Source organism: Dermacentor albipictus, chromosome 1 (genome assembly GCF_038994185.2).
Source record: "Dermacentor albipictus isolate Rhodes 1998 colony chromosome 1, USDA_Dalb.pri_finalv2, whole genome shotgun sequence".
In the NCBI taxonomy this organism is placed as follows: domain Eukaryota; kingdom Metazoa; phylum Arthropoda; class Arachnida; order Ixodida; family Ixodidae; genus Dermacentor; species Dermacentor albipictus.
The window spans coordinates 124,973,711-124,999,254 of NC_091821.1; the positions used below are offsets into that span (position 1 = coordinate 124,973,711).

A 25,544-nucleotide genomic window follows, 5' to 3' on the forward strand; every position below is an offset into this window, starting at 1 on the left:
ACGTTGTTTCCGTTGCTCTACTGACAGCACCAGACATCCACTTGCAAAGGTCTGCCTGATCACTCGCAACTCGTTCAAAGCCAGTTCGCTTGGGGCCACGGTGAAAAGTGTTTTAATTGACACGTAAAACTGCAAGAGCTACGTTTGCTCACGAACACAATTTGAAGGTCTTGGATACCTTGCTTGTGAAACCGGCAGTGCTAAGCGTTTTAGTCTCCTCTGGCGTGTCTGCATGTGGGTGTAGCCTTTGGAGCAAGTTCGGCGGTTTATGTGCTACAGGGTTTTTAAACCTGGCTTTCAAAACCAAGGTTATCGCCTGGAGTGCTTTGGAGGAGGGCCAGTTGTACTATACGTTACCAGTTCTTGCCAATCGCTTTCGTTTGTGTGTGGTATAGTAAACGGTGACTAACGAGCTGCCTGCCGGGCATTGGAGAGCACTGTGGTTTGGGTTCTGTGGCATCTTCTGACCTGGCGATAGCATCCGGTGTGCAGACAACACCGACAGTGAAGTTACTTTCCTGCATGTTCGTGCTTCCTTGTTCCAAGGACGTTTTTCTATTTGGTACTGAAAGTTAGTGTGCTTTAATCTTACCGTATGTGCGAGCAGGGCTGCTTAATGAATTATGATCTGCTATCTAATGTGGCGTTGCAGTGGTCATCATCAACTATTATTGACTTAGAAGTGTCGTTGCATGCACGGTAGTGTCAAGTGCGAAACAATTTGGCTTACTGGAACATGGGCTGTAAAGACTAGAGAATGGAAACAAAAGCTAGTCGAAAGCAATAAGCTGACATCGATATGCATGTGCCTGTTACATTTAATCTACTCTTATAACTTCTGAAACAACAGAATGACACATCTGCTTCAACAATGCACTAGTTTGCTCCGCAAACTGCGCTACAAACAATTGGTACTAGTGACGTGAAGGTCCCTCTACTGCTCTAATCTGTTACTGCATCTAGTGCGCAACTCAAGACGAGGACAGAGTGAAAACCGACGAGTGTCCTTGTGTTGTGCACTAGATGCAGTAATGAAACACCAACATGCCCACACTTACATTATTTCAAGCTCTAATCCCTTTTCGTTTGTAGTGAAGCACCCAAGTTTGCTGCAACAAAGTCATCTTGTCAGTAATGTTTCTCACTGAAATTCCCTTGACAAGTCACTGAATTGTCAGGTGTCTAAACAAGCAACACTATAGCTATACCAAATAATGAAAACTCCTGTAAAGCTCGTGAGGGATGCAGAACACTACTACTAAAAGCTGGTGTTCAATGTGAGTGGGGTGCTAATGTGCAGCAGTCGTGATGTGGCATTCACAATCGCTGCAGTAGGTGGCCTCCTTCTAGTTTCACTTTTGAGGTACACTGACATATGTTTTGTGGTGAAACACCTACATGCATGTTACACTTCAACCATTCCTTGGGCCAAGCTACCCATTCTTGTAACACATCACTGATTGGGCTAGCTGCTTCTGCTTCATTTAAAGTGTAACAGGGACAAAGAGGACATAAAACGAAGAGCAGACTACGACACACGCTTGTCCTTGTCTGCTCTTTGTGTTATTTCCAAAGTCGCACTGTTATATTTTGAATCCTACCGGTGCCTTGTGATACAGTACGTTTTGCCCATATAAAAAGAATTGTCTTTGGCTTTGGTTTGCATAGTCACAATTATATTTGACATTCTCTAACAACAATCAACGGGGTTGTGCACAGGCACCAGCAGTGTGGAATACTGGCATCACGCACATATTTAGTTTCGTTATTTTAGCAAAATGTGTCATGCAAATGCCAGAAGTGTTGCACAAGTTGTGGTGTAAAAAATTATATATGCATTTTATGTAAATAAAGCAACAGAGTCCACCTACATGGGAATTTGAAATGAGGGTTCATTTATACATGTGTTCAGAAAAAGCTGAATATACAGAAGGTCAAATAATGGCCGTTTCGTGCAATATTTGGAGCACATATGTTCCTTCACTAATGGCAGGCCCCTACCCGCCGTGGTTGCTAAGTGGCTATGGTGTTGGGCTGCTAAACATGAGGTCACGGGATCGAATCCTGGCCACGGTGGCCGCATTTCGATGGGGGCGAAATGTGAAAACACCCGTGTACTTAGATTTAGGTGCACGTTAAAGAACCTCAGGTGGTCCAAATTTCCGAAGTCCCCCACTACAGCGTGCCTCATAATCAGAAAGTGGTTTTGGCATGTAAAACCCCACAATTTTTTTTAATGGTAGGTACCATTTTGTATGTCATTAATGATGGTTCACATATACCATTGAGAAAGTATGTGTAGATGTTTTGATATGAGTGTTTTCTACATGTTAATTGCTGTTTTGGAGCAGTTGTTGCATATTAACGCATGTCGGCATAAAACAAGCATTGCTGTAGCCATTAGCGTATCACAAGTGCTTGTTTATGATTACTTTCTTTTTAAGATGCAGTAGTGGCGTAGATACTGAAAAAATAAAATATGCTACAATTCGCAAGCTACTCAACTTCAGATTCGAACGATCACAATCTTATGTTCCTGTGAAATGCTCTTGTATTCAGTCGCATATGCAGTAGCTGCAACGTTTCTTTTGCATGCATTCCTCTTGTGAAGCTATAAAAGAACGAGAAAGGCACATCTACTTAGTCCTTGTATTCAAACAACGAAAAAAGAGGATGCGAAACTGCACATAACCAGAACATAGCTAAAACTGACTTGGCCAGAGACTTCTTTGTGCTTGCAGCCACCACTTTATGTGGATCGAAATTTCCTACGTCTTAAACTGCACGAGCCTGGTTATTTTGTTTCATATTTGGTTTCAAATTGCTGCAACAGAAACTTATAGGGCTTTTGATGTAGGCAGCAGTATATATATAACCAAACGTGCACTTTGTGGCAAATGTGAAAGGCAGTTTTCAATTGTGGCACCAGAAAAACTGGCCTCAGTGTTTGGGGCCTGGTCTAACTGTTGCTCTGATCCACTAATGGGGATATTTGCTAGTACTTGTTTTAGCTGACAGCTGCTTTTATTTCATTGCCGAGTGGGATGAATTCACACACCTGGTGGCTAAATTTCATGGTGGCATAATGCGGCAGCTTTCATGGGCTGGAATTTCAGCGTACGTTAAATCATGCAGTTGGAGTAATACATAGCGCCTGTGATTGAACTATGTACAGGCTATTGACCTCATGCATGACCAATGGCGGCACTGCAAGTAGCGCTTCGGGAATTTCAGCAAGCACACTTGCCTATGTTGTCTGCTATATTGCATGGAGAATTGCCGAATTTTTATTTGTTTGCTCCTGCTATCTATGCAAACATGGGTAGCATCATGCTCTAAAGTTAGTTTACACACACACAGACAGAGAGACAGACACATATACACACACCCAGGGTGTCCCAACAATCATGCACGAAGATTAAAAATATGTTCAAGGGAATGCAAGAAATGAGTATCTCCAAGCGACGGCAAACAACATTACCTTGGTTCTGTCCAGCTATGTGGCATTTGCATATTTTAAAATATTGGTGCATAATAGTTGGGTCACCATATATATATATATATATATATAATAAAAGTCGGGAGTTATTAGGCCAACAAAGGTCTTATCTTTAAATGCCTTCCGTAAAGCCATTGTTGTTGTGGCCAAGGAGCCATCTGCAATCTCGTGGCTACCTAAGCATGATCTTGCAGCTCAGTCACAGAATTCTGTGCCAACTAGTGGAAGTGTTTAATTAAATGTAACATATACATTTTACTATAATTCCGCTAATTCGTACTATATTAGTTTATTGTGCACACAAAAAATTTAAAAAAAATCACTGAGAAGCAGTTACTCTCAAGTGGTAGAAGCACTGAGATTTATCATGGCTTGCAATCGTAAAGCACACATTAGACTATCTTTTTGATAAATGTCTCATTACATTTAATTGCAGAAGCTAATTTTAATTTGCATTAGTAGGATGTGTGATTTGTTTTTGTTCAATGTACTTTTGAAAAACTAAACCAGTTGCAAGAGACCGCTTTGTGAAGAGTAAAAACATTCCATTTATTGAAAGAGTGTGCACAAAATTGCACATTTGAAATGTTTGTTTCAGTTAAAGGTTATAAAAAGGTAGACATAGCGAGATACTTTCTTTTCTACAGGATGTGCCACAAGGCAGACATGCCTTGACCATAGCTCCCTTTTCCACTCGAAATAACTTTTAAGTATTCGTTTTTTCCTAGGACAATAACCGAATGGAATAAACTTACTGATGAAGTCCTTTCACAACGATCCTTAAACCTTCTTGCTGTACACCTACATCAGTGACTTGTCTCGCATGTCACGCTAAGCTTATATGCTCTTGTGCTTGGTTCCGGTACGTCATTGTGTTTACATTGCCAAATTATATACTTCCTTTCTGTGTATTTCTTTTATTGTTAGTTGTTTGCCAATTTGCAAAACCCAACAAATGTAATTCCACTCTGCTAAAAAACTCAGGGTTGGAGTATTTATAAATAAAATAAAGAAGAGGTATTTGGGTGGATTTGAGTGCATGCTATACTTCTTAATGCCTTAGTTTTAAAATCCAGAAAAATATGAGACTGCTCTGTGTTAAGCCCAGCCTTATACCGTAACACAATAGTAATTATATTTGTATCATTGGACACATCCTGCCCATGAACTGTGCATGCTACTGATGGCAGGAGGGAAGTAGTAGAAATAAACTTTATTTAACGTGATTGAAGTGACTCTTCTCCCAGCAGGAGGGCCCCTAAGTCCAAGGCTCCTGTTGCCTTGGCTTCCGTTGAGCCCGGTTCACTAGCTGTCGCTGGTCATCCGGGCCAGAGCTGAGCAGTGCAACAGAACTGCTTGTAGGCCTAGTTGGTGCTTGCTAAAAGACATGTTTTTGCCGCAAGTTAAAACACACACAAACCTGGCTGCGGCGGCCGCATTTTGATGGGGGTCAAATGCAAAAAAAGCCCGTGGCCCGTGCATTGGGGGTACATTAAAGGACCCCTCACCAGGCCACACAGCAAACTTTGGTTATATGCTGGAAATTGTTACGTGTCTTCTAGAAACTGTTCTGCCGCAGAAATTTTTCAAATCTGCTCATTAATAGCCGAGATATAAATATTTCAGTGCCGCAAACCCATGATTTCGGGAGGCAAGCACCACTGCCAAGTGAGACACTCTCTCCACTTGCCTTGTCTAGGCTCCACAAGCGAAATTCCTACCCTGGGTTCTCCCATACCAGACCTTGACGATTGCAGGATGCATACATCACAGGCCCTGCCTTCACTTTTTTTTTTCTCCTCACTTTTTTACGGTGCAGTGCACTTCCGCTGACGGCGTCGCCCGTAAGCTGTCGTGATTGTCTCATTTCGCGCAGCGAACGATCTTGCGCACTGTGCAGGAGGGCACCTGACTAGTGGTATAAGTCTCTGCTACTGAGGCAGACTCAAGTGGATCACAGAACATGATCCTGCGCTGGAACACGATAGAAAATGACAGTTTTGGTGTCTGCGTGTGCGACTGCACGACGTGGGGACAGACAGACGAAATGGAAGTACATCTCTTGCTGCGGTGCAAAGTAAAACAAAAACATGCAGACATTTGGTTTGAGTGTTTTGTTATTTCTCTATGCTTTAATTCGTCTATTCTAGCAATATATTAACACAAATAACAGATGTTGCCTTGAATAATTCTCAATGTCACGTGTCGCCACAAGTGACGTCACAGCACAAACACGTGTACATAGGCGCACTAGCACGTGCACGTCACATTCCGGCTTTGAGCGCAGCGGCAGCTAAAAGAAGGGAAAATGACGTTCGGTTTGAAATTTCAGTCCTTTCTGCAGCTCATAGCGATCTAACACTTCGCGGACACGATCGTTATCGCGCATTGTATGCTCTGCACTTGTCAGCTCACAATGGCCAGACCTGGTGACGGGCCCTTTAAAAGATCTCCTGGTGGTCAAAATTAATCTGGAGTCCCCCACTACAACGTGCCTCATAATCAAATTTGCCACGTAAAACGCCCCAAATTCATTTAAAATTTTGGGCCTTGTACCTATTAATTAGGCTCAGTGGTTCATTGCATGAGACAGTGCTTACATCAGCTTTTCCGGGTACATTGCAACAACAGCTGCCAGACTTATGCACCTTTTAACGTAATCTTGCCTTGTCCTGGCCAGTTCGCTTAATCAGGCTTTTTACAAATTCTGCCTTAATAAAAACTCAAATGGCATCACTATATCCATTATAGCTTTTTTCAGAGCTGGGAAAAAAGGACCATAATTAAGATAAGCTCATGGAAACAGCTAAATGGGTGGTTCTTGAACATACTCTACAACTCTTTAAATACGATGAAGCACTACAAGTACTCAAAAGATTATGTGGATCCAACACAGAAGTAGAAATCTACGTGAAGTGAAGCTTCATTCAAGCGGTGTGTATTGAATAGTATACAACTAACGACAACATATACAGTTCTGTTTACTTCATTCAAGCGGTGTGAATTAAATACTGCACAACTGATGACAATTTGTACAGTTCTGTTTACTTACATCCTATGCAGCGTGCAACCTCATGAAATGTTTGTTTATCCGCCATAAAGGTCACCACTTTAATCTCGTGCAATATTTGACTATGCACTACACTGCTCTCAAACTATGCTGAAATGAAAACAAGTCAGATGGATGCATAGTGTGAGTCGTCTGTGCATCAATGTCATGCGGATGAAGAAAATGTATTATTGTTGGGGGGAGATTAGTGATGGCAGTTGTATACACAGAGACGTACGATGCATGCCTTGCTACACTTAAGGATTCTCTACCTCTTGTGCTTCAGTGACACATCCATTCTGGAGGATTGGCCAAGAATAGGCTCACTGAGTGGCACATACGAAATGGCTAAATCAAAGAATCAATTGAATATAAGGCACTTTTCCATTAGGAGGTTGGCCTGCTTTATACGTGCCTATCAGCTGACATATGTTCAGGTTTTATGTAGGAATTTTTTTAATACTTTGAAAAGAGGTGCAATTACACATCTTTGTTGGGTCAGCATACAGGGGCTGTATAATCCTGTTTGCTGGTACTAGCATTCAGCGCGCTAAGATTCGTATCTATATATATCAACAAATATATCTCCCAATATACCATCTGACTTGGCAGCAGCCATGCCAAACCTGGCAAAGTAGGCAAAGAAAGCTTTGCTTTAACCTTTGCATAATTGACCTGAATGGAGAGTTGTCATGGTGGCTCAGTGGCTGCTATGTGCTGCTGAGCACAAGGTCGTGGGTTCTATTTCAGGCCGTGGTGGTGGCATTTTGATGGGGGTGTAATGCAAAAATGCTTTCGTACTTGGATTTAGATGCAGGTAAAGAACTCAAGGTGGTCAAAATTAATCTGCAACTATCCATTACAGCATCCCTCATAACCCCTTGCGCACTATCAGGATGTTAAATCTCACAATTTTTTTTTTTTGAATTAACTACGGCTAGTGGAAAGATATTCTGTGTAGCTCATACAGTGAACACTATGGGTTGAATTCCTACAATTTCCTTTTTATTTTTGTTTCTAAATTTAGTTCTGTGAAACACCCTGTTTGTACTGTGGGTGTGTACTGCTTTTTGATGCTACTGTGCTGGTCTTCCAAGACTCGCATACTGCACAAAATATTATGCATGTATGCTATTTTACGTTCTTGACACCTCCTTCCATGTTATGATCGGCATGCACACATGCTTTATTAAAACAATTCAGTGTTACCCTGTCAGTTTAATAAAGTCCAGCCATATCAGTAAATTACCCTTTTACAATACCAGAAAATCCACTCTTGCCATGTGGAGATCTTTGGTAAGTCAGAAAAGACACAAACAAAAGATAATTGGCGACACTGCCTTGGAAGTTCCCACACCAGCACACTGTGACATCATGGATTTTGTTGCTTGCTTGGGCCTAGTTAACTTCTTATTGATAAAGTTATGAACTTTGTTGTATTCTAAAGGGGCCAAAGATTGAACTTGGCAAGTTTCGTGAATTTTCACTGCACCAAGACAGTTCAAACAAGACTAAACGCTTTGGAATTCATGATGTCGCTGATGCACCAGCATTAGCATATTTGCATGAAATTTAAGAAAATGGAAGTTTGGCCTTCACTTTCTCTTCAAGCATCTGATATCTTACCACGAAATTAAGAAAAGGGGAGTTTTTAAAGAATATTTCGTCAGTCTAAACTGATTTAGTGTCCCTTTAATCTAGCCACTGTCAAATCATGTCATGCACAAAGTGTGAACTCTATATGGTACATTTTGCTGACGCACATGAGGTGCCTTGATTTTCAATGCAAAATTGTGCTGTCAGCAGTTAGTGCAAATAGTGCTGCTATTTCATAATCCGAAATTGAGAAACTGCCTTAGTGTTCCCAATACGTACCAATACCTTCAAAATTTTAGCAACTGCAGCTTTGTGCTTGCGTATTCATATACCAGTATGAAAGGCAAGATGAAAATTCTGGCGGTGTTTATCGTTTAATGTGGTATTTTAGAATTACGAGTTGGCTTATTGCTTATAAGCAGTGTCCATGAAGAATGTCTGCACCCATCGTGATGGCTTAGTGGCTATGGCATTCTGCTGCTATGCGCAAGGTTGCATATCAGATTCCCAGCTATGGTGGGTGCATTTCATTTGGGGTGGAATTGAAAAACTCTGTTGTGCTGTGCTTTAGGTGCACATTTAAAAACTCCAGGCAGGTGAAATTAATGGAAAGCCCTCCACTTTGGCAGGCCTTGTAGCCCACATGGTGCTTTGAAGGTTATACCAATCCAACCGAGCAAAGTCTGTGTGCATGCATGGACATACTTTGACAGAAATATTATGCATATGAAACTTGCAGAGAGTTTAAAGTGAAATGCATGCAGTTTAGTATCTAAGTCATTATAGAGCAACAAGTTTTCCTGTTATATCTCCTGTTACATTCCTCTGATTGGCAACAGATTGAAACAATGTTTTCCCCTCCCCCCTTTTTTCCCTCTGTGTCCCTCTGTAACAGACCTCATAGAACAGCTCCAAAAGCTAAACGGCACAACAAGCTGCGATAGCAGCACACAAGGAAACAACCACCACAATTCGCGCAGTGCGTCTCCTCAGGGGCCGCCTGGTTCACCAGGGGCACGGCATCGAGCTCGGCCTGTGGGACGTGACAGTTCTGAAGAGCGTCGAGCAATAGAATATACCAAGGAGCAGCTGGAGGCAGTTCGAAGGTGGGTCACCCACTCTTGACATACTGGAAGGCTTCCTGTCAAGGAGAAGCTTGCTAGGTTAGTAACATTTGAAGAGACACAAAGGAAATATTGCCAAAAGTAGATTTGCAGACTTGCAGCATGTGTCTTGGCAACATGTGGTCAAGTCACATTGGTTCCTTTTGAGCATTGTTTCACATTAAAAAATAAATGTAGATGTGTACATTCCTTTTGCAAATTTGATAAATGTGGAATTTGTAAGTTCACACATCACTATGTTGTAGGTGTTGCATTTGAAAAAGCAAGCTCAATCTTCAGGTTACAGTTGTCTTCTTGTACAAATACAGGTGTTTATTTATTTATTTATTATACCCTCAGGGCCAATGGCATTACAGAGAGGAGTGGGGAATAAGTTCAACATAAATCAGCAAACAACGAAAATACACTAGTATAATTATGCAATATTAGTGGTTAACCAAAGTAGATAAATATTGTTTCTAATTATTCAAACTACATATGTCAACGTACATGGCTTACAAAAACCAAAGTGCATAGGGGGCGTTAATAAACAGAGTGCATAATTCAGTGTGAGAAGAGCATTCAAACCATAGTTATAATAAACACAGAGAAAACAAGAATACTCAAAACGAAATGTAGCGTAAGGTTTCTTTAAAATGGTTAGCATCGCTTATGAAGGCAACAGTTACAGGAAGGTGAAACCACTCATCAGCTGTGTGCCGGAGAAATGAGTGTAAGGAAGAGGAGGATCTACAAGATGGAATACCAACTTTGTGTTGGTGATGAAACTGAGATTATATGTAATGTGGTGCCGAAAGAAGCTCGTGTTGTAATGCGGGATGATATGTCTTGTGAAAGAGAGAGAGCCTCAAGTGTCTACGCCGCAATGCTAAGGGTGCTAATTGTAAGTTAGACTTCATTGTGGTGATGCTGGCTGTCCTGTTATAGTTGGATTATATGTATAGTGTGGAATTGTTCTGCCTCATTTCAACTGAATAAATTACGTTATTTTGACTAGGATCGCAAACTGAGGCGGCATATTCGAGTTTAGGCCGGATAAGTGTTTTATAGAGCATCATTATAGAGTTTAGTTTGAGAGACTGTGGCGCACGTGAAAATTGCGTCGGAGGTAACCTAATGATCTATTAGCGTTGCTTATTACGTGTGGAACGTGTCTTCCAGGTACGATCGAATGAGACATGAACACCGAGGTATCTATAGGATGAAATGCAATCGAGTGGGATGTTGACGATGTGATAGGCTGGTGGAGTGTTACTACATCTGGATACTCACATTGACTTACATTTGCTTATGTTTAATTCCATGCGCCATGTTTTGCACCATGCACTGATAGCATCAAGATCAGATTGAAGAGTGGCTGTATCATGGTTAGTAGTTACTTCTTGAAATATTACGCAGTCAGCAAAGAGCTGAATATGAGATGTTATACAAGAAGGTAAGTCATTAATATAAATGAGAAATAGCAGTGATCCAAGGACAGAGCCTTGCGGTACGCTCGAGGAAACCAGGTTAGAGGGAGAGTCAGTGCTGTTAGCAGAAACGAACTGAGAACGACTCGACAGGAAACACTCAAGCCAAATAAGTATTTGGGGATCAAGATTAAGCATATGCAATTTATGCATTAGTAGATTATGACATATTTTATTAAGCACTTTTGAAAAATCTAAAAATATACAGTTCGCAAGAGGAGAATGATCAAGAATGGCGTGCAACTTATGTGTAAACAATATTAGCTGTGTTTCACGTGAATAAGTTTTGCGAAAGCCATGGTGCGAGTGCGTGAAGAAGGAATTAGATTCGAGAAAGTTTGCAAGATTAGAAAATAAGGTATGCTCAAGAAGTTTGCATGGGATACTAATGAGCGAAATGGTACGATAGTCAAGTGGAGAGTGCCTGCTACCTGTTTTATGAAGTGGAATCACCTTTTCTATCTTCCATTCCGCAGTGTTAGAACCTGTGTCAAGTGACTGTTGAAAAATTTTGGTTAGTATAATGGTAGGTAGAGTTGAAATTTGTCCCTTTAACTTAATTTTGTGTTTGCCTTTAATTTCCCTTTAAGAAGTGCCTTCACTGTGTACTGTATGTTTGATTATGCTTGTGCAAAGCAGGTTTTAGTGCAGTGCCAACAACTTAGCTGTACGCACAGGGTGAGGGCAAATAAAAATAGCTTTGTTTACTCAGCTGTGTGACTGACATTGAGAGGAGCTGTATGGCTTTTGCTGGCAGCACACTGCTCATTTCATTATAATAGGATATGCTTTGGTTACAAGAAAGTTTCTTTGATACTTCCCACATTACAAAGGATGTGTTTGTGCTGAACACCTGTATGCTGGTGTCTTAACCCATTAGCACCCACTGTAATAGAACTACTGTATTTACTCGCATAATGATGGCACTCACGTAATGATCGCATCCCTGAATTTTGTCGTCAAAATTCAAATTTTTTTATTTCCCGTGTAATGATCGCACCCCGAACTTGCCGCAGTGACATGTCGTGTGCCAAGTCTAGCTAATGATGATCGTGCTTACCATCTGTCGAATGCTACGCGAACGACCCTTCAAGACAAACCAAGCGGTCTGCACGCACCAAATATTCTTAAGTAGATGCCTCATTTCATTACTTTCATCACTTTCTGCACTTCCATGACTAAAAAAAAGCTGCAACCAAACTTGCCTTTATTTTGTGTAGGCTTTATAATGGTTGTGGTCAACAACAACAAAAAAGGCGCCTTTCGATTCTTCTCATCTGCACATGTGGGCACGCAACAAGTCATGAGGGGCAACGATAGTAGCCACGTTTACACTGATACGTTAAAAGTGTAGCCTATTCATATGCCAACTCTTGTAACACAGCTAAGATATTGACCCACCCTTAGCGGAAACGTGCCGTATTCGGATAGTAGTGAAGACAGATGCCGCAGTTTCCGCAGCACGCCGGCCATGTGTTTCTGTCACTGGCAGCTAAGCGCGCCCATCTTTTTCTGTCCCCTCAAAGTTGACATGGCTACGTTATTGCCGTAAACTTGCCGATATTAACGATATTATTCATTACTGATACGGAAGAAACTGTTTCAATGCACGTAATGTACTCACGAGAAGAAAAAAAAAATCGCATTCGGCTTGCTCCGGCGGCCGCCATTTTCGTTTTGGTGTCCCGCAGAAAACGCGGGATGAAAAAAATTTGTGTTCTTTTCGCGGGAAATTTAACCCGCGTAATGATCGCACCTCTGATTTTGCGTAAATTTTTCTGACAAAAAAGTGCGATCATTATGCGAGTAAATACGGTAGTACACTTGGTTTTGCATCCCTACCTCTTGAACAGCTGAATATTTGCTTTTAGCTATTTCCGTTTCTTGTACCCAGGGGGTACACACACACTTTAGCACCAAGTAGAATCTACTGTTTCATCCATAGGTAATAATTTCGCGTGAATTCCAGCATAACTATGGTCTTACTACGAATTGAGATGAGTACTCACTTTTTATTTCTGCTCGCCTGCTTTATGTATTTGCATTATGTTTTTATGGTGTTCAGTACATATGTTAAGAGTGTTAAAAACAAACGGTCGAATCTATGGCTTTATTTCAAAGAATGAAACACAGTTAAAGTTTGGTGTACTTTACATAGTACACTGGGGTGTTAGCAGTGGCAATTCGGTGCTTTCTTTTTCACTTGTGTTTCCGCACGAATGCAGAGTTTTTCTTCAGAAGAAAGCCATTTTGTCGCTTGCGCGATGCTTTGGATGCAGTTGTGAGTGCAGAAAACATAGAAGAGGACATTGATATTGTGATTGTGATAGCTGAACCAACTGAAAAAAATGTATGAGGAGGAAGGCGACGGCAACACTGATTCTTTTGCCGTGAGCATTGTCTGCAGTTATTGTAGGTTAGCAAAGTCTGCAACAATATTCCACCAAAATGGTTTCATCGCAATATTATTGAGGACACCTTAGCCACACTTGCGGTGTTGGCGTGTCGTCACCGTGCTTGCTGAGTATCTTTGTATGTGTTTGGACGCCCGCGGCGCATGGTCACGGTCACTACCCCGAAAAAATCGGAAAGCAGCTGTGATGCTGATTTTGTCACGGCCGAGCATCATGGAGATGAGAGCAATGCATGGCCACTTTGTGGCTTGAAAAAGGGTGCTTTCAAAAATTTCGTACGAGGAGCTAGGAGTGCACCGACAAGTGCCTTGGCCATTGAAACCCCATGTGCCCAGTGTGCTAGATGTAATACACCATTGTAACTGGACAACCAATAAATATTTCTCTATTTTTTGAAGATGTGATACTTGTTTTATTGTTTCATTATTTGCAAGTTTTGATGAAAATTGCACCGGCAGTGTTATGATTGGTCATAATAAGTTAACGGTAATTACTGTTGCATACAAGAACTTGTGCTCTGACCAAGGTTTAATTTAGCAATCTTTCGGGTTCTTTACTCATTGAATCACATTTAGAGATTTAGTACGAATATCCTGGTTTCCTGTAGTTCCCAGATTAGTCTAGATGTCTGGGGAGAATATTAAAGTTTACAGTAGCGGGAATGCTGTGCCTTTAGTGCCAGCCTGCCCATTTCATTGCTACAGCTATGCTGCAAATGAAACTGCACCATGAGGAGCTGCAGTCAGTGCAGGTAGCGGGAGGATGTGGCAAAGTATGTTGTCGTTGTATCTCTTCTTGCCATCTATAAGCTGAAGGGTTGCAGTTGACATGTATGTTTATAAATGCAGTTATGTACATACTGATTTATGTGTTGTATTTTGTCTGTCACTTTAGTGATAAATGTTAGTGTTGTTCATTATTGCTGCCATGGAATTTGTGCATTATCACTACCCTCAGACTGATCCTTTGAATACCTGATTTTTCAACCTGCTCAATTATTTGGGCAACCCAGCAGCACCGCCACCTACTCTCTCTAATCATGTGTAAGGGTAATAGAAATTGCGGAAGCCGTAGAGTGTTTCGCTAAATGTTTGCGACATGATCTGCACACTTGATATCACAAGAATGGTAGCCAGGAGCAAATTCTTCACTATTCAAGTTATTGCTCTTATGCTAGTCATTAGGCAGATTTCTCTGCCTTTAGCATGCTGTTTAGCTGCTGTGAAAAGATGGTTTATTGACTCAGTACCAAACCATAATTTTGGTTGCCAACTTCCGATAAAAGAATGCACATTATTAACCTAGCAATGTAGTGTGATCATAACCAGAATTAATCTCTGGCTGGTGTGATGGCGGGCATCAAGCCACCGTGAAAAGGTTGGTGCTTTCGTCAATGACGATCAGAACTTGAAGTCGAGCTCACTGATGGCAGCTTTTGTATCTGTGAACAAGCAGCCGGCAACTGTCAACTGTTTGCTTGTTAGCAAGCGTTGACATTGCCCCCCCCCCCCTTTTTTTTTTGACATCAAATTTATGGACATTCTTGCTGTCTCCTCGGTTTTCGAAAATTGGTCGACATTTGTATGTATGCTACAGCCTCATCATATGGCAGTGTTTATGCTTGTTAGTTTTTAATCTGCCTGTTTCAAACTGATTGCTGAAAGCAGTAATTATATATTCTAGTCAGTTTTTAGTCTGCTTTCTGTTTTGTACAGCATTGCACATTCTTGTGGTATCTTTTAATGGTCCTGCTGTGACCAAGGTACTTTTGAATAGAATCTGGCAACATTTGAATTCAGTCAACCCAGGGAACGTGCTGGCTTCACCAAAACATCACATATGTGTCATTAATCAGATCATTCTGAAATGACCCACCACAGTAGCCCATTGGCTGTGGTGTTGCACTACTGGGGTCGTGGGTTTGATCCCAGCTGCTTCAGCTGCATCTTAGTGAGAGTGAAATGCAGAAACGCTTGTGTACTTAGATACAGGTGCACATTAAAGAACCTCAAGTGGCCAAAATAATCTGGAGTCCCTCACTGCAACGTGCCTCATAATTAGATTGTTATTTTGGCACATAATACCCCAGCATTAAACATGCCATTTAATTTAATATGCCATGTTCTGCTTGTACGCTTTTCATTTCGAAGTGCTTTTCTGCTTGTAGCAGTAACTTCAACTGGTGTGATGCATCAAACTCTCCTGTTTGTAAGCCTATTCCCTGAGGTTCTTGGATGTTTTACTTTTGCAGAACGAAGTTGTGCAAAGACTACTACGAGGTGCTCTGTGTGAACCGGGATGCAGATGATGAGTTGCTCAAGAAGCAGTACCGTAAGCTGGCACTACAGGTGCACCCCGACAAAAACAAGGCTCCTGGAGCAGGAGATGCCTTTAAGGCGATTGGAAATGCCTATGCTGTGCTCAGTGACCCTGAGAAGCGGAAGCTGTACGACATGAATGGCAACCGACCACCTCAGCAGCAGAGCTATACTGGTGACAGCTATGACTACAGCCGGGGCTTTGAAGGTAGGCATCTCGGCTATCAGCAACTAAATGTTTCTGAGCCTGCATTGCATCTCTAGAAAATAGTTGTTTATTAAGTATGAGTAAGCTGCTCTGGTAGTTGGCTGTATGCATCAGTTTATTCAGACAAGTCCAGAATGCCACAATGAGGCAAGAGAGAGAGGTGCTAGCGTCCAGTTGACATGCAGCAGCAGCGGAGTATGCAACCCCACAATCGTCACTCCAGCTTGAAAGACATAAATATTGTGGGAATGTTTTGCACTGTTTCGTTTTAGTTCGTTGCACATGAAATGGGTTGGCGTTATGCTTGTGTGGCAGTCACAAGCAGAGATTTTGTTTTAATTTCGATTCAGTGCAAGGTGTGCAATGTGTGACACATTGCTGGCAGATATAAGGAGACTAAAGAACTGCTGCCGATGTGCTTGCATCAAACTCGCTTGCTACATCACACTGGTGATGAAATAATTGGAGGGTGCAAATGGTAGTGAAAGGTACATCTATCTGGATAAAGAGGCATAAACTAGAAGAAAGGGGGTTAACTGAGGGGCCCGATTTTTTTATTAGTAATATCACAAGAAGCCAACAAACACTGACACCAAGGACAACATAGGGGAAATCATGTATGCTTAATAAATGAGATAAGCTATAAATTAATGGAAATGAAAGTGGATAAAAAAAACAACTTGCTGCAGGTGGGGAGTGATCCCACAACCTTCGCATTTCGCGTGCGATGCTCTACCAATTGAGCTACCGCGGCACTGTTTCCCCATCCACTTTCTTGGGTATTTGTGTTGCTACTAGAACTAACCTTGGGAGTGTTAGCCAGCGCCACCACTTACAGACCTTGGCGGCGGATGTAGAACATCCTTTCTACCGCAGGCGTTATGAGAATGTGATCTTTTTCGCGTGAAGGCAACCAGTCAATAAACCCACATGCTACCTTCAGGTAGCATGTGTGGGTTTATTGGCCGGTGGCTTGACCGCTGCTTATCTGATTCATTGTGTGCGCATTCTCCCGCAGTGTTGGCGTGATGAAATGGCAGAATTCGCTTTTCGTCGTGAAGCTCGAAATCATAAACCGGGTCGAACGTGGTGACAAATCGGATGTCCCCGCAACGTACAAGATCCGAGGTGCACTCTCGGCACGATCTTGAAGGGGGAAATTAGGGCTAAAGTGGCCTAACTCTCGACCCGGTGCCCGTAGTGCCCGTGGTGCCCGATGCGTACGCACGGCCATGTGCGAGTGGTTCATCCAAAATAGCTTCAGCCGTACCGACTTCCGCGTGCTTGGTGATGACTGTAAATTCTGATTAATGCGACGAAGCCGTTGTTGTTGTTGCCGAAGTTTGGAGCGAGCTGGAAGCTGTTGACGAATCAATGGTGGACGAGTTTGTGAGCGCAAATGATGGTGTGGCGACCACGGGAAAGCCCGGAAACGAAGACCACATTGCCGACATCGTGCCTAGCACAAGTGAAAATGGCCACAGCGAGGAAAGCAACGACCGTCTTTGGCCCACGTCCTCCGAAGTGATTGGTGCGCTCGCACTAGTTGCGGCCTCAGCTGCTCCGACTCCTTAGACAACGTGGGGAAGTGCGTGCCTCGCACGCAGCGAAATTGCCCAAGCAGAAGAAAATGCAGGACTATTTCGTGCGAAACGAAGCTAGTTTCATCAATAGAGTGATTTCATAAATGGTATGTGCTTTTATGACATCCAATTATTTAGCAGGCTTATATCGAATTATGCTCTATATCGAACTGATAGGCGTTTTTTTGCGAGTTTGATATAGCCAGGTTCGACTGTAACAGCATCTTCTGCTTGCACTGCTAAACTAAAGCATGCTATGAAAACAATACGTCGCCTCGTGGCATGTGTCATGCCAACTTCAGACCTTCCGAGGCAGTTATCATTCCTGCTACCGTGCCTGCAGACAAAAGTACATTAGCAAGAATATTCCTGCTGCTAAAAGCATTAGTGACACCGTATTTACACGACTGTAAGTCGACTCGTATGTAAGTCAACCCCCGCATATCGCGTGACAGGAAAAAAGAAAAAAGGAGAGAATAGCCGAGGCCGCATTCGATAATGAAATTTTATTAGTAGCTGACATGGTCACTAGACTACTTGTCTTCACTGGTGCTGCCATCATCATCGTTGCTACGGTCCCACAGCGCGTCGTTGTCCAGCGAAATTTCACATTTGGCAAACGATCACACCACGACATCTTGTGGAACAGCAGCCCACGCTGAATGCACCCAACCACACACAGCCGTCAGGGAGGCTCTTATGACATGTCCGGTTGGTGTAATTTCCCAGTCTTCTGCCGCCAGCCACTCGTTGTACTCACGGCGGAGCAGGTCCTTAAAAGGCGAAGATCCGGGCTTGTTTCATGACCATGTCGCACTTCACTGGCAGGGACTGATCGTGCATATCAGCGACGTACGCCACAAGCTTAGCCTCATCATCAGCCTGGTTACGCCCACTGCAGGGCAAAAGCTTCTCCCATACTTCTCCAACTACTCCGATCATGTACTAATTCTGGCCATGCCATCCCTGCAAACTTCTTAATCTCATCCGCCCACCTAACTTTCTGCCGCCCCCTGCTGCGCTTCCCTTCCCTTGGAATCCAGTCCGTAACCCTTAATGACCATCGGTTATCTCGCCTCCTCATTAGATGTCCTGCCCATGCCCATTTCTTTTTCTTGATTTCAACTAAGATGTCATTAACTCGCGTTTGTTCCCTCACCCAATCTGCTCTTTTCTTATCCCTTAACGTTACACCAATCGTTATTCGTTCCATTGCTCGTTGCGGCGTCCTCAATTTAACTTTTTCGGGACCGAGGAAAAAACAGGCAATTCTGATGGGTGTCAAAAATTATTTTTTATTACAAATAGTCATTGCGCTATATTGCTGTAATGTTTATCAAAATGTAGCTAATTAGATGGTCTTTCATGCATAAAGAAAGGTTAGACTTAAAAGTGATATATAATATTTTTTAAAAAATCTCAAATTCAAGATTTGCTGAAAGAACAACATAAAAAAGTTGGAAAAGTCATGGATATACAAGTGGAAAAACATAATAAAAAAAATTCAAGATATACAAAATGTGCTACAATGCCTCGTTTCTTGCTTGTGAAAATTTGGCACGCGTATCTACAACTGTCTTTTTTTTGTGTGAAATCTAGCTTGCACCAGTGGTCAGCCACTCAGGTCCCACGGTTCTTGTGCCGCTCGACGAAGCAGTTCCGGGCAGTCGTAAAACACAAGTGAACTTGGCATGTGCTGCAAAAGACATTCGTTTTGAGCTCGATTTTCTTCTGCTCATAGCACAGCTTGCAGTTTCTGCGTTTTGCCACTTTTTCCGGCTTGTGGAGTGCATGTTTTGCGACGGGTGGTGGAGGCGTGTGTGCTTGCTTGGCACCGTCAAGAGTCAGAAGCTGCCGAATGAGCTCTTCTCTAAAAGCTAGGTGGTCAAACCTGGCAGTGCGTGCCAGCTCAGGAATCTGGGTGCAATGTGTGGTGAGCTTGGAAGAGTATGAAACTGTTCACACATGCAATATTGACGCAGCGGAAGAACAGAGTCTTCCACCACCGTACGCTTCTCATGAGAACATTATAATATCCAATCATTTGATCCGATTTATCTACGCCTAGCATGCCAGCATTATAATCATGGATCAGCAGAGGCTTTGTTACAGATATCCGAGTCCAGGAGTTTTGCCTTCTTTCCCTTCTTTTTGCGGTGACCGTGGCATTTGCAGTATGAATCGTGCTCATCATGTTGACAACACGCCGGTCTTTCCACTGAAGGTACAGGATGTTCTGATCGCGCAACCATCGAATGTCGCCACGTCGAGCTTTTTTTTTCCCACCGTGCATCCTTCAGTTCGGCAGGAAATCCTCGGCGATCCTTGCATGTGGTTCTGCAAGCCAATGTTTTTCGGCTGAGAAGATGACTGAACAGGCTTGTAGAAGTGTAAAAATTGTCCATATAGATCCTGTAGCCCTGATCAAGATATCTGTGACACAGCTGGCAAACTACGTCGAAAGCCAACCCATGGGGCACTGGCTGCTCACGCTTATCGGTATACACACTAAACTGCACAGTATATCCGGTGCCAGGGTCAGCTAGGACCCACAGCTTGTAGCCCCATTTTGTTAGTTTATCTTTGATATACTGTCGGATGCCTGAGCGCCCTTTCGATTTCACCATGCGCTCATCCACGGAAAGATCGCGATGTGGCTGGAAAAGATTCGCTGACACTTCGTTCATGTGCTGCAGGAGCCACCACATGTATCGGAGCTTTCCTCTTGAATTTTGAGTGACATTGTCCAAGTCTGCAACTTGCAACATTGCGAGTAGAGCTATGAACCGGCGTCGCCGCATGATCTGTGGTGGGAGCAGACCGCTGTACAGATCTCCTACATTCCAATACAGCTTCAGCCGAGGAACCTTCACAACGCCCATGTAAATTACGAGTCCGATAAACTTTAGCATTTCACTTGGGGTGACTTCTTCCCAAGATCCGTCGGAACAAGCATGCGTTGGTTTTTCCAAAATGTGAGTCCAAGCATACTTGTTCGTGTTGTCACAAATGGTTTCGATCACATTCATTGAGAAAAAAAGAAGAAGTCCAGAGCAGTCAAGAATTTCTTTGATCCGCTTCTGAGCGCCATGCCCACTTCTGCGTCCAAGTACACGCCAGGTTCCCGTCTCGGCGAAAACTGAATCCGCTTCTGCGCTGGCGGCAGCAGATCATTACCGTAGCTTGTTGAGACCCTATCATGTAAAGATAAAATAATGAGAACATATAGCGAGCCCGTTCACCTACTCCAGAGAGAACTGAATGTGGAACTATGCTCACCTTCGGCTACTAGATGAAGTCCGTGGCTCATCATCATCCGAATTGGAGTCCGAAATAAAATCGGAGCTGCCGAAGTCGTCTTCAGACTCTTCGCTGCTCGGTTCATCAAAAAAATCCGTTGCCGAAGCAGCGGAATCGCGCGATTGACGGCGTTCTTTTCGAGCGACCGGACGCGAGCACGACGCCATTTTCCACTGCGTCCGCCGCCGCCGCAATCTAGAAAATTCTCTCTCGCGTATCGCCACCTGCTGGAAAACGAAAGAAACTATGCCGAAACCGAGAGTCTAGTTCCTGACAACCTCCTAGATGGAGCTACATGTCCAAGCGCGCGGAAATTTGAACGTGGCAGTGCGCGCAAAACCGTCAATCATATATGATCGATGGCCTATGGGCCGGTCTCGAAAGTGTTAAGTAGAACCCTTTTCGTAAGCCTCCAGGTTTCTGCCCCGTACGTACGTGAGTACTGGTAAGACACAGCTGTTATACACTTTCACCTTGAGGGATAATGGCAACCTGCTGTTCATGATCTGAGAATGCCTGCCAAACGCACCCCAGCCCATTCTTATTCTTCTGATTATTTCAGTCTCATGATCCGGATTCGCGGTCACTACCTGCCCTAAGTAGATGTATTCCCTTACCACTTCCAGTGCCGTGCTACCTATCGTAAACTGCTGTTCTCTTCCGAGACTGTTAAACATTACTTTAGTATTCTGCAGATTAATTTTTAGACCCACCCTTCAGCTTTGTCTCTCCAGGTCAGTGAGCATGCATTGCAATTGCTCCCCTGAGTTATTGAGCAAGGCAATATCATCAGCAGATCGCAAGTTACTAAAGTATTCTCCATTAATTCTTATCCCCAATTCTTCCCAATCCAGGTCTCTAAATACCTCCTGTAAACACGCTGTGAATAGCATTGGAGAGCTCGTGTCTCCCTGCCTGACGCCTTTATTGGGATTTTGTTGCTTTCTTTATGGAGGACTATGGTGGCTGTGGAGTCGCTATAGATATCTTTCAGTATTTTACATACGGCTCATCTACACCCTGATTCCGTAATGCCTCCATGACTGCTGAGGTTTCTACTGAATCAAACACTTTCTCGTAATCAATTAAAGCTATAAATAAGGGTCAGTTATATTCTGCACATTTCTCTATCACCTGATTGATAGTGTGAATATGGTCTGTTGTTGAGTAGCCTTTACGGAATCCTGCCTGGTCCTTTGGTTGACAGAAGTCTAAGGTGTTCCTGATTCTATTTGCGATTACCTTAGTAAATACTTTGTAGGCAACAGACAGTAAGCTGATCGGTCTATAATTTTTCAAGTCTTTGGCATCTCCTTTCTTATGGATTAGGATTATGTTAGCGTTTTTCCAAGATTCCGGTACGCTCGAAGTCATGAGGCATTGCGTATACAGGGTGGCCAGTTTTCTAGAACAATCTGCCCACCATCCTTCAACAAATCTGCTGTTACCTGATCCTTCCCAGCTGCCTTCCCCCTTTGCATAGCTCCCAAGGCTTTCTTTACTTTTTCTGGCGTTACTTGTGGGATTTCAAATTCCTCTACATTATTCTCTCTACCATTATCATTGTGGGTGCCACTGGTACTGTATAAATCTCTATAGAACTCCTCAGCCACTTGAACGATCTCACCCATATTAGTAATGATATTGCTGGCTTTGTCTCTTAATGCATACATCTGATTTTTGCCTATTCCTAGTTTCTTTTTCACTGCTTTTAGGCTTCCTCCATTCCTGAGAGCATGTTCAATTTTATCCATATTGTACTTCCTTATGTCAGCTGTCTTACGCTTGTTGATTAACTTCGAAAGTTCTGCCAGTTCTATTCTAGCTGTAAGGTTAGAGGTTTTCATACATTGGCATTTCTTTATCATATCTTTTGTCTCCTGCGATAGCTTACTGGTAACCTGTCTAACAGAGTTGCCACCGACTTCTATTGCAGACTCCTTAATGATGCCCATAAGATTGTCGTTCATTGCTTCAACACTAAGGTCCTCTTCCTGTGTCAAAGCCGAATACCTGCTCTGTAGCTTGATCTGGAATTCCTCTATTTGCCCTCTTACCGCTAACTCATTGATCGGCTTCTTATGTACCAGTTTCTTCCGTTCCCTCCTCAGGTCTAGGCTAATTCGAGTTCTTACCATCCTATGGTCACTGCAGCGCGCCTTGCCGAGCACGTCCACATCTTGTATGATGCCAGGGTTGGCGCAGAGTAAAAGGTCTATTTCATTTCTTGTCTGGTCATTCGGGCTCCTCCACGTCCACTTTCACCTATCCTGCTTGCAGAAGAAGGTATTCATTATCCACATATTATTCTGTTCTGCAAAGTCTACTAATAACTCTCCCCTACTATTCCTAGTGCCTATGCCATATTCCCCCACTGCCTTGTCTCCAGCCTGCTTCTTGCCTACCTTGGCATTGAAGTCGCCCATCAGTACAGTGTATTTTGTTTTGACTTTGCCCATCGCCGCTTCCACGTCTTCATAGAAGCTTTCGACTTCCTGGTCATCATGACTGGATGTAGGGGCGTACACTTGTACGACCTTCAATTTGTACCTCTTAAGTTTCACAACAAGACCTGCCACCCTCTCGTTAATGCTATAGAATTCCTGTACGTTACCAGCTATATTCTTATTAATCAGGAATCCGACTCCTAGTTCTCGCCTCTCCGCTAAGCCCCGATAGCACAGGACGTGCCCGCTTTTTAGCACTGTATATGCTTCTTTTGTCCTCCTATCCTCACTGAGCGCTAATATATCACATTTACTACAGCTACATCACATTTACTACATTTACTACAGCTAGACTCGCCTCACTAGATAACATTCTAATGTTAAACGTTGCCAGGTTCTGATTCCAATGGCGGCCTGTCCAGATCCAGGGATTCTTAGCACCCTCTGCTGCGTTGCAGGTCTGACCGCCGCCGTGGTCAGCTGCTTCGCAGCTGCTGGGGACTGAGGGCCGGGGTTTGATTGTTGTGTTCATATGGGAGGTTGTGGCCAAGTACTGCACCAGGGTGGCCAATCCTGCTCTGGTGAGGGAGTGCGTTACCGGTTCTTGTCACCGGGATCAGACCGCACTCCAGGCCTGTTTGTGCAATTTTATCAACATGCGGATTTTTTCGTTTTTGAATCCGGTGGAAAATTGCGCGGCACCAGGATTCAAACCACGGTCCTCTTGCATGTGAGGCGGATGCTCTACCTCTACGCCACCACTGCACTTTGTTTTAACAATATGTCAGTTATAACAGTAAGAAGCTGCTGTGCCGTCAATCACCGTAAATTTTTTATGGTTTCCATAGTGAAATAACCTGCTTGTTACAATGCCCCAGTGCCGCATTATCGGATGAATTCAGCTGCTGGGTGTCCGAGCCAAAAGGTAGGGAAAAGTGAAATCCATGCAAAGAAAAAAACCGAAAACAAGAAATTCGAGCCACTGCACGATGGGCTGCTGCTCCAACAGCCACCGCATGCTCATTTTCCAGCCATCTTGGCGCGCCTCTCTCCTGTCACCCTTCCACCCCTCTGTACACGAATGGGCTGCGCCCATAGCTCTACGCTGCCCCGCCCTCCTAAACACTAATGGACTGCACCAGCTGCGCTGCTCGCAGGTTGCTCACATGTCGCTTTGCCGGCTCCTCACTCAGCACAGTTCTACAAACAGCTGAATCATTTGCGTTCGTTTTTGTTGGTTGCGTCGAAATGGTACCTGGCAATGCAGCTTTTCAGCCTCGTTTGACTCTCCGACGAAACGGAAGATGGCTGATCAGCCTGCTGATCATCGGCAATGCATGATGTTGCCAGTGAAAAGAAAGTGCACGGCTATAGGTTTGGAAACTAAGAGCTTCTAACCGATGAGGCGATCGTTGCGAACGTGCTTGCATCAGATAGTGACGGCGACGATGGCAGCGATGATCTGGTAGGGCAGGCTGCCTGAACGTTGCCCTCACAGGAGGCCTGGCAGATCGTTCAGTCCCTTCGGGGCTTCGTTGTCACGAGGAACCTTCTGCGACAGCACTACGGGGAGCGCCTAGATGCCTTGGAGGAGGAAGTCGGCAAGCTTCACGTAAAGCGTGCAAGGCTGACGGACAGGGTTTTCTCATGCAAGCCAGTGTGAAGTACGTGGCTAGATGCTTGTGGCGATCTTGCCTCAGCGTTTCTTATGGATTTCTCGAGCTGACAGGCTGCTGTGGCAACCTTCTCGCATTTTTTAAAAGGCCCCTTTTGGGGCCACCAAAGTGATGCCTCGGCGGTGCTTGCATATTGCTTGCCACCCATGATCCCTCTTTGCAGTTGGTAAAGCAGTGCCGTTCTTTAACGCCAACAGTCGTGACCCTTTATACATGATTGGAGCACCCAGGAAGCAGTTAGAGTGAACACAATCGGCAGCAGGATGGAGGAACGCGGTGAAGAGGGGCGCTGGCCTCCCTGTCATTGTAGTTTTCTCATAACAGCTCTGCCATCCCCCTATTTTGCGTTTTCATGCAACCCCGTTATAACAATTATCGGTTATAACGATGGAATTTTTGTGGCACTTGAAAATTGTTATAAGTGGGCTTGACTGTAGTGTCAGTCATCACCCTATCCCAATGCAAAGTTTCTTATCCAAGTTGCTCTCCAATGCGCATTGTCTGCTTTTTTCACGAAAAGATGAAATCATACATTGCTCTCTTCCCACTGTGATGACACACATAATGATACACAACAAATCTTTTGACATCCATGTATTTTACCCGCCGTGGTTGCTCAATGGCTATGGTGTTGGGCTGCTGAGCACGAGGTCGCGGGATCGAATCCCGGCCATGGCGGCCGCATATCGATGGGGGCGAAATGCGAAAAACACCCGTGTGCTTAGATTTAGGTGCACGTTAAAGAACCCCAGGTGGTCAAAATTTCTGGAGTCCTCCACTACGGCGCGCCTCGGAATCAGAAAGTGGTTTTGGCGCGTAAAACCGCGTAATTTATTTGATTTACATCCATATATTTTCATT

At 43.6% G+C, this 25,544-nt stretch overlaps 1 protein-coding gene across 1 annotated transcript in view; it reads left to right on the top strand.

Moving 5' to 3' along the window:
* Positions 1-25,544, top strand: part of LOC139049717 (dnaJ homolog subfamily B member 14) — an 83,797-nt gene that overhangs the window by 472 nt on the left and 57,781 nt on the right. Inside the window, exons 2-3 of the mRNA XM_070525468.1 lie at positions 9,040-9,250; positions 15,403-15,677. Coding sequence (XP_070381569.1) covers positions 9,040-9,250; positions 15,403-15,677 — 486 coding nt within the window. The remainder of the gene's footprint in view (positions 1-9,039; positions 9,251-15,402; positions 15,678-25,544) is intronic.